Source organism: Lolium perenne, chromosome 5 (assembly GCF_019359855.2).
Source record: "Lolium perenne isolate Kyuss_39 chromosome 5, Kyuss_2.0, whole genome shotgun sequence".
In the NCBI taxonomy this organism is placed as follows: domain Eukaryota; kingdom Viridiplantae; phylum Streptophyta; class Magnoliopsida; order Poales; family Poaceae; genus Lolium; species Lolium perenne.
Genome location: NC_067248.2, coordinates 39775655 through 39785930, shown reverse-complemented (window position 1 = coordinate 39785930; position 10276 = coordinate 39775655). Strand labels below are relative to the sequence as shown.

At 40.2% G+C, this 10276-nt stretch overlaps 1 protein-coding gene across 2 annotated transcripts; it reads right to left on the bottom strand.

Annotated features, from left to right (window-relative positions):
- Window positions 1-230: 230 nt before the first annotated feature.
- Window positions 231-5751, bottom strand: LOC127298536 (protein YABBY 6). Of its 2 annotated transcripts, none has more exons than XM_051328386.2 (6): window positions 5316-5751; window positions 2341-2475; window positions 1208-1382; window positions 1004-1055; window positions 824-899; window positions 231-675 (listed from the first exon to the last, which is right to left on the bottom strand). In XM_051328386.2, exons 1-6 carry the CDS (start codon window positions 5388-5390, stop codon window positions 553-555), a joined length of 636 nt encoding a protein of 211 aa, XP_051184346.1. In that variant the 5' UTR covers window positions 5391-5751; the 3' UTR covers window positions 231-552. The 2 variants fall into 2 exon arrangements, with proteins under 2 accessions (XP_051184346.1, XP_051184347.1); XM_051328387.2 differs by having other exon boundaries at window positions 1004-1052; window positions 5316-5750.
- Window positions 5752-10276: the final 4525 nt, after the last annotated feature.

Here is a 10276-nt window from a genome sequence, read left to right as displayed (position 1 = left end):
CTGATGTGGCATAGTTGCATGTTAAGAGAAATAGGATAGTGGGGATGAACTTCTTAGTTATATAGGATTCAATTCCCCGGCCCTCTCTTCTTCCATCTGTGTTACTATGTATCAGCAAGAACTAGTAGCTTAATTAACTTGGTTATGGCACAAAGAAGCCATGACATGCATGCTTATTGGTCGCCCTTTTGACTACTCTACCAATTCTTTTATTTAGGAGACATGCATCATACTACTCAACATCACGCTCATTCCATATTTCCATTTTCCATCTGAACATTCATGCATGCACCGAGCTAGCCAGGCCACAAGTTCACCTGCTAGCGGCATATAAATCATCCACACATATATGTTATGTGTGTATATGTACGTACAAATTAAGCTCAAGGTACGAATATGTATTTGTACCCACTTCTTCTTTGCTTCTTTATATGGTCTCAATCGTACGTATATGTGTACTCACAATTGTACCAGTATACGTATGCACGATATATATATGTAGATACAGTTGGCCCTCCTTGCTTGGACTACATTTACATCGGTACGTTATTTCTATGAGCAGAAACTAGCATGGATCTTCTTTGCAGCTGGTGCGTCGACATCGACGGCGAGCTTCTTGCTGCCACCATCGCGGCCAGGGTGTAGCCCGAAATGGATGTTAGGGTAATGTGCCCACTGCATTGCACGGAAAATAAGTGTGAAGCAATGCGAATTAGCTAAGTAATCACATCATGCATACAGCTTCCCTAGGAAAATTTCTTCATTTCCTCACACATATATAACAAAACTATGTCAAAAATCATATGCATGCATGGTTACGTACGTTCTTTGCCGCTGTGCTGAAGGCTTCCCGGTGGCTAATGTCGGGGTTGTTTGCTTTGATCCTTCGAATCTCTTCCCTGGTCGATCATCAGAAATTAGGTTTTGCACACAATGGGAATGAATGTTTCTGTGAAGACCACTACTAGTAAATTTGTTTCCAACGAGAAATATATATGCTTACTTGATGAATCTGTTATACGCAGATGGAACACGCTGCCTCTTCTCCGGGGCTGCTGGATCATTGCAAAGATTTTTTTTTGATTAATATTAATCATTGCATGCATGCATTATAGGCACAGATGTAGCATATATATCTCATGTTTATGTCTAAGACCAAATAATAATCTTATTAATTAGTTCACTCGTGCGTATGCATGCCACTTACGGCGTGCGTGCAGCGTTTGTTCGTGCAGCAGGTCGTTCTGCTGAGAGAACATCATCATGGGCAGCCGGAGTTTGTTCGTCGACGAAGAAGAACCACCCAACTGATCATCTGAATGGGCAACGCCAGCTGCTTGATCACTCATGAAGCCATTGATGCTCACCCTGCTCACATTCTCCTGGTGGTATTATGCAAGAGTAAGATTTTTTTTTTTTGAGGAATAAGAGTAAGATATTATCTCTCTATCCGAAAAGAATGTCGCAGATTAATCTAAATTTAGATGTATTTATACAATTGTATAGACACAAGAGGTTAATTTGAAGTTATTAATTTGCACCGCGCATAGGGAGAGGTGTGGTTATTTTGTACTAAGTGTGCATACTATTCAAAGAAGACATGGATGTGACTTATGAGTGCACTGTGTGCCGTGTAGCCTTTTTTATGCTACAGAAAGAAAGCTATAGGAGCATGGCGGGCATGCATTCATTGATACATCGCAATTAGTATATGTTTGTCTTGTTTGATGATTACTCGTACTAGCTAGGACGATTGATATATGGATGACAATATATGTGCTTGGTCAATTCCAAGCTATGAATAGTCCTTTTAGATCCGGAGCTCCTAGAGCTAGGTTAACAATATACAATTTAAAATTCAAAATATTCTGAAAAATATATACAAGTACATATAGATCTCCATTATGTGGTACTAATATTCATGTACATGTCTTTTAGCTATGATTGAAAAATGTGGCAAGCAAATATGAGTTTTATTCATTTTAAAAATATTCAGATCACTAGAGCCTCGGAGCCAAAACGCCACACTCAAGATAATTATCACGATAGCAACTAAGTATTGAAATGCATACACTGAGCTGATGATCTCTCTTTTAGAAGAGTGGATATGGAAGGTATATTAAGTATAGTGGCATTAGGGGATTGATTGTGCAATTGAGCTATACTTTCTACAGATTAAAGTTAAATCTCTCGATCTGTTACATCGGATTGGATGGCTAAGATAGTTTGTTGCAAACCCCTAACTCTTGCTTTTTTTAGTATAGACGATTTTATGTAAGTTAATACGCAATTAGCATATGGTTTAGATGTATGTATATACATGAGTTGTCCATGATGAACCTGAAGATGGTGATCTTGTGTTGCAGGAGGGACTTGTGAGTGCATCACTCCTCTCAGGTTCACTGACAGTAGATTTGTGCAGTGCCCACACCGAACGGTTACTATGGTAAGCATGCTGTTCCCCGGGACACTCACCTGCATACAAATAAATAAGAAAGACCAAATTAACCAATGGTTAACTAACCACAATTAGTCAGTAGACATCAATTCCAAGAAATGAGTACAAGCCCAGAAAGGCAGAAACCCAGGCCATGTTCAAGCAGCAAAAGGACATATTCAGACATGGGTGAGGAAATCAAAGATCAAGGTAGATTGGAAAGGTATGTGGTTCGATTCAGACCAGGTATAGCTTTGTTTCTTGCATCTCTCACTTTGCTGCATGTTTCTACTTTAACCAGCTGCAGCAGCTGCATGCATGCTCCTCCAATATATGACTTTTATCGGAGGCTGGCCTGAACTATATATATTGGATCCCCTTTTTCTTTCACCTTTTGGTAGCACACCAATGGCTGACAACATCTGAGATATTGAGAATCATGGCTGGTCACTCTCATTCTTTTTCATCTCCTTCTTGGCACACACTCCCATAAGAAAAATAATTGATAAACAAGCCCATGCATGTCCCGTACTACCAATGATTATGTATGTGTGTGTTTTAGCCCATGCACATACACACACAAATGGCCAAGAGGGATAAACTGCATAATGTGCCAGCATAATTAACCCTGTCATGCATGTCTGTTAGTGGTATGGTAAACTACATGTGTACATTTCATGAGCGCAACTGAGATGTACTTTGAGTGTGTGTTTGTCCCCTACACTAAGGAAAAGATGCAGCAGACAGTGACACTTCATGCAGAGCCCACTTCACACACTCTCACATGCGTGGACAAGATCCAGCATATATACTCTGCAGACTCTCATAAATATAAGCTGTAGTGGGAGGCTCCAGCTGAACAATTTCTCTTGAGTTTATCTCACAGTTACTAGTTTTAAAGGTAACTTGCCATGTAATTAAATTATGCGAGTAGACTTGATTAATTACTGGAAAGTTATTGCATTTTTATCCATGATTAGAGGGTTCTATGCTACTGATCTTTGCAAGGAAATCCTTGATAATTTCATTCTGTACCTAGGTGGCAAGTAACAAATTGGAATTCTGTTCACTGCTTACCAACTGGTTGATTATGTACGTGCTAGTTCTTTGATTAATTAGCTTCGTGCGATCATTTGTTAATTAGCTGTGAGATCGTACATGAAATGACTGGCTGTACCGGTTAACTATTTATTTCGTTCATGTCAGCTTAAATAAATCATAAAAGAAGTTGCAAGGACATGCCTCACATCAACTAACTAGGTAGTTTGATCGATGCATGATCCTGCTAAAGGTAAACATAAGGATCTTAAAGCTAAACAGTGATGACCAGTTAACATTAGGATCTTCATACCCGCAAAAAAAAACACATCAAGATCTTCATGGAAAAGTTGATAAAGATGTAATACTTCCCAACAGTTTATGCAGTTACTGTGGGTGGAAGGACTGGGGGCATGCTTGGGTAGTAATATTTGATTGAGCGAGTAGTCATCGCCAAAAAATCCAACTACGAATTTTCCTGCCTAATGAGTTTTTCATGAAATAATTAAAAGGAAAAAATCAAGATGATTAATCATCACGAGAACAAAAAAAGAGGAGGGAGTTACCTGGCGCTCAAATGAACTCAAAAGTCATTTATGCTGATGAATGTTATGAAATTAAAAGAAGAGCAGGGGTATTTTGACTGATAAGTGATAAGTATAGCTTATCATGCAAGATCAAAAAAGTATCTTTAGAAATTTTATTTTTACTCAAATTCAAATGGTTTTCATTTCTTGTCAGAGTCTCCATCTGAATATTGTTAAAGATCATTTGCACTACATGAAACTAACAAAACAATTCAGCAGGAAAACTAGGACGATGAGTTTTAATTAATTCCATGAGAGGCTTCAAAACAGCAGAATAATTTTTATTATTCCATGTTAATGTCAACTCAAATGATACATGTAAAATCTACAACCAGTTCAGAGTATAGAACCTAAATTGCGTATTATGCAGGTATCACTTTATTTGAACATGACACCTATTGATTTCTTGGAAATATCTTGTCAAAATAAAATGTGTTAAACATGCATGGTACTTACTAATCCTCTTGAGATCTAGGACCATGTTAGGGTATAAATGTGAGGATATGCAAGCATGTAACTTATCATGGGACCAAAGCGAAGTCAGAGAAAGGAATTAAAGCCTTTCAGCTAAAATTGTAGAAGAAGAAGGGATCAATCAACAAACTTAACTTCATTAACACTATATTATTTAAGTAACATAAATTTTGGCACATGCATATGTGTATAATATTTTGGTTGTGTTTGATTGAGGCAGTACTGTTCTCCATTATTTCAAGTGTATTAAAACCCAGTGATTTACACATGGTGTATAAACGAGAAAGATGCTGAATTATGTATGCTTCAGGCAAATATAATAGAAAGAAGGCCAATTTTTTCTCTGAAAGTACAAAACTGGGAAATAGTTCTGTGAATTTTCCAGAAATGCACCAGCCAACCTCAAATGAAATGTTCTTTTGGAACTGAAGTTAATATTTCAAAAAGGTATTCTGGCAAAAGAAACGAGAAATGATTCATGTTTTTTTGACTGGATATTTCCGTTACTTCTTTGGTTGAGACACTATGCCAACCAAATTAGCAAGAACAAAAAGGAACATCAACCCTCTTTAATCAGGTACTAGCGAATCTAGGAAAATTGACCAAATCCATCGATTGATCAACCTGGTGAAAATCTCTGTTGAAGGCAGATCTAGATAGGGGGGAGAGAGAGAGAGAGAGAGAGAGAGAGAGAGAGAGAGAGAGAGAGAGAGAGAGAGAGAGAGAGAGAGAGAGAGAGAGAGATCATGTATGCAGGTAAAAACACGCATATATCTTACCGCAAGCACTGTGTTGCAGAAGTTGCAGTGCACGTAGCACACTTGATCTGCCGGTGCGATCTGCCCGGCCGACATTCCTTCAGATGGATTCCACCGCCGTCGTCGATCGGCCTCGCCACTCTCTCTGTGCAAAGAACAGTCTACGAGAAACCAACGAGAAGACGAAAGGCTAGAGAGAGATGTGGAGACGAGGCTAGCTAGGTATACATGTACTACTACTTATATTCTGCAGGTTCTCTCTCCCTCTCTCTAGTCTCTCTCTGTTTGTGTGTGTAGGTTTGATCGATAGAGAGAGATATGTATGTGAAGGGAGGAAGGAGAAATTGAGCTGTCCAGCTTTCCTCTTTCCTGGTTTTCTGGTGTGCTAGCTCAGAGAGAGAGAGAGAGAGAGAGAGAGAGAGAGAGAGAGAGAGAGAGAGAGAGAGAGAGAGAGAGATATGGGGGTTGGAGGATGATGCCTCGTTTCCAAAAAAAAAAGAGAAATGGTGTTTGTGGTATGATTGCAACAATGAGTGGGTGGCAGATGCCCCTCGCTCCCTTCCTTCATCCATCATGCCTATCTACCAACATGGACCGATGGCGCCAGTGTGCACTTACCAAATTGCTCAGTCACCAACAAGCACCCTATCAGCAATTATTTACAATATTTTTGATCCAAGGCCAGTGGGATTGTACATCCACTTCCTCCCCCAAGTTTCTCTCCATAAGAAAATATCGAATACCATGGCATGTGTTCTTTTTTAAAGAAGATAGACATTAATTGATAAACACAGCTAATATATACCAAGGATAAAAAAACGTGCTAAATAAAATAGCGTGGTCTTTTTCTAAATGCTATGCAAGTTATAATGTGCTAATAGCACGCTATTTTTCAAAATAGTGTTTCGCAAAAAATTGAAAATTGACAAGTATAGCATGTATATCAAGGATTCAATAACCTAAAAATTGGTTGTTGCGTGTTGCGCAAGAGGTGGTAGCCTAGAGGCAAAGAACGGCGTCAGATCGAGCTCCTGGTCGAGACGCACGTCCTCCTGGTGATTCTGGTCGGGACGTGTTATGCGGAGGCGGCCGGGCAGAGGTGGTGGAGAGTGGCGTTGTTGTTGTAGCCGCCACCGCCGCGGCGTTTGGGGAGTCGAAAGTGGCGATTGTTGGTTGCCGACCTGGCGTTGAGTTGAGCTAGGTTGGAATCGGGGACTCCTAGGCTGCCGCTAGTTCCATAACTTTTTAGCGCGCTATAACGCTATAACGTTACAACAAATAGCGAGCTTAGCGCCGCTAATAGTGAGATTAGTGCCATAGCGAGCAAATTATTCATAGCGTAGCGTTCACCTTCTAAATACGCTATAGCACTGCTATAACGTCGAAATAGCGTGCTATTTTTTCCATGATATATAGCAAATGGGTTCTCACAATTTCCTAAAAGTTAATAACTACTCCCTCCGATTCATAATTTTTTTCTCGTGCTTTTTATTGACGACAAGAATTATGAAGTGGAGAGAGTATAACAGATGTTAATATTTCGTGGGATGTTTGGTTAACTAGAAAGAGAAGATGACACTTTCTCATCGGAGGCAACCTATCAAGTTACTTAGGATAAGTTTTGCAGTCAACGTACTGAATTACCCCCCCCCCCCCCCCCCCCGAATTAACTTTTGATATTTGATGGCATTACAATTGTAAAAAAACTAGAAAAAATCCTGATGGTGGTACAACATTGTACGATGTGGCAAGAGAAGGATCGGAGAACACTTATATTATGTGGCACATAATAAAAATCAGGGGTAGCAAATATATATTAATATGATTTTTTGCAAATTTACTTTCCCCCCAATGACACAACATATTAACCGAAACTTTATATATTTCCTTATCAGAATTTATTACACAAAAAATTATAAAAGAGGTGAGTGTATAATTCTCAAAAAGGTGAGGTTGTAGGTACAACCCATCTTAGACAAACTCTTCTCCTAGATCTTTGGAAGAAAAGAAAAAACATTGTTCACCTTAGTTCACATTTTCTCCATGACTAATCATATATGAACATCATCAAACATTTTTCATATCTCTCAGCGTTATCGTTTGTGCTCACACTTTGTTGACATATGTATGTATGGCTAGCTAGCCTCTGTGTAGTCTAGTGTGGCGTAGTGTATGTGCCAAATTCATGGTGAGAAAGAAAGATAAAGATAAACCGATGTCCATCCAAATGATCTGATGGATGGATGGATGCCCATGCGGTGTAGATTGAAGTCCCTTTCCGCCTCTCCACGATGGGCCCGTACACTTGCTCGATCAATATGCCATAACCTCATCCGCCAATACCAGCTAGCTGCAACTTTGATGCAGGCACATAATATATGTGTACCGCAGGAATTTGTTTAAAATTAAAATTAATTAATCAATTGATCAATATTGGGCATGCGAAAAAGTGATACACCCTTTGTTTGCAAATATATATGATTCTCACGTTTGACGATCTTTGATATTCTCGCTGTTCAAACATATAATTAAACTCTCGATTTTAGGTCCTGTGTACGCTTTTTTATCTTTTCTTTTTTTGCTTGTGTTTATTGAAATATGATGATTATAACTATAGAAGCATACTGAAGAAAGGGTGCTATAAAAGGAGGAAATGCACTTTTACATGGGAACGACATAGCGCTAGCATAAGGGTGCAGCGAGTGAGAATCAAATTAATTAATTAATTCGCATATGACATACTGATGTCTGGTCGATCGTGTGCAGAACTTGTGGCCGTGACTAAGTAATTGATGTACGTACATTAATGATCAAGACAGCTCAGAGAAATAGATTTTGCATAGATGCAGTCCAACACTGACAATTAATCTTTTGTCCAAAAAAAATCTCTCTCGGCCAAAAGAAGAAAGATTGGTTGGAGAAGGAACAACCCAACGAAGACTTTGGAGCCCCTCTCATAACCAAAAACGGCAAGTGATCTAGCCTGATCTTCACAAGACGTTCGTACATGCAACCCTGTCGATCAATCTCTTGTCATAACCATGACCTATCATCCACGGCGCCTGTCCAGTCCCTTTTTCAAGTTTGACAAAACACCACTATGAAATGATTCCTATCCCCATGAATTACTCCGCGATTTCTTCGTGGTTGTGTAATTCGTCGTCTAATTTATTTTGTATGGTTGTGATTTGCGTGATTCCGTTCTAGTTCAAGACGGTGTCGACATTTATTCCGCCCACTTGTCACACTTTGTTAGCCAGTAAATTAACTTGATGTGATTTTTCTCATAGCGTCACGGGTGCGCCGCCGTAAACTGATGGCGTGATCAAGTGGTAAATCGATTAATGGGTGAATTGGATGGCTTTTGCTTTCCTTTTATACAAACGAAGACTGGTCTCTCTCAACTTAATCGTGCAAACTAAAATCAATGTTGCTCTCACCGTACAATTCCTCCAGAGGTTAAGTTCAGACTGATGATGACATGCACACTAAGCAAAGCTTTCCGTGTTGTCCATTCTCCAAATTTCCATTCTATGAATAGTGAAGAAGAGATGCTATGAAAGGAACATAATAATAGTAGAATAAATAATTCAGCCTTTAAAATTATGGCATCCACAATCACCAGTAGGCCACTCAGTCATCCTCAAGCCAGTTTGATAATACCTGGGAGGTCTCACCTCTTATGTGTTTAAAAATGTATGCATTTTACCAGACATTGTTTATCGCGGGCTGTAAATATTGGTCTTTTATGGCATTGTAATTGTTGGATTTTTTAGAAATGGAGACATAGCATCAGCCTCTGAATCGATTGACGCATGCTTCTTTTCGTTACCAATAATAGTTGGATTATATCTAGTTTTTTTGCGGAAAGGATTATATGTAGCTTTGATGATGGATTATCACTAGCACATAGCATATTGATCGCCTTTCTTCCAAGCACGCGGCAGCGGCACGCCGCGCCAGGGAGGCCCCCCGACGACTCTCCCTCGCGCCCCTCCCCTCCTACACCCCCTTCCCGCCGCCACCCGCCGAAAGCGTCGCTGGACAAAGTCCTGGTGGCGCAGCGGCGGCGGACTTCCTCGTCTGCTGGTCCGGCATCGGTGGCACCCGCTCGCTGGCCAACCTTGCAGCGATGGCGCGGTGCCGACAACCAGGAGCACGACATGCAGGTGACGGCGGCGGCCAGCGATGCATCGTGGTTCATGTGGGTCCGATCTGGGCCTAGATGGGCTCGGATGGGTCTCTGATCTATCCTCACGCTTCGTTGTTCGACGTTATACCTGGCCATGGGAAGCCTGCACCGGTCGGCTGTTGGAGATATGCCCAAGAGGAAATAATAAATTAGTTATTGTTATATCTTAGTGTTCATGATAAATGTTTACATCCCATGCTATAATTGTATTAACCGAAACATTGATACATGTGTGTTATGTAAAAAACAAGGAGTCCCTAGTAAGCCTCTTGTATAATTAGCTTGTTGATTGATACATGATCATGGTTTCGTGATCATGAACATTGGATGTTATTAATAACAAGGTTATGTCATTGGATGAATGATATAACGGACACACACCCAAATAAGCGTAGCATGAGATCAAGTCATTAAGTTCAACTTGCTATAAGCTTTCGATACATAGTTACCTAGTCCTTCGACCATGAGATCATGTAAATCACTTACACCGGAAGGATGCTTTGATTACATCAAACGCCATTGCGTAAATGGGTGTCTATAAGGATGGGATTAAGTGTTCAGAAAGTGTGAGTTGAGGCATATGGATCAAGAGTGGGATTTGTCCATCCCGATGACGGATAGATATACTTTGGGCCCTCTCGGTGGAATGTCATCTAATTAGCCTGCAAGCATGTGACTGGATCACAAGAGTTGACATACCACGGTACGAGTAAAGAGTACTTGTCGGTAACGAGGTCGAACTAGGTATGGAGATACCGATGATCAAACCTCGGACAAGTAAAGTGTTGTG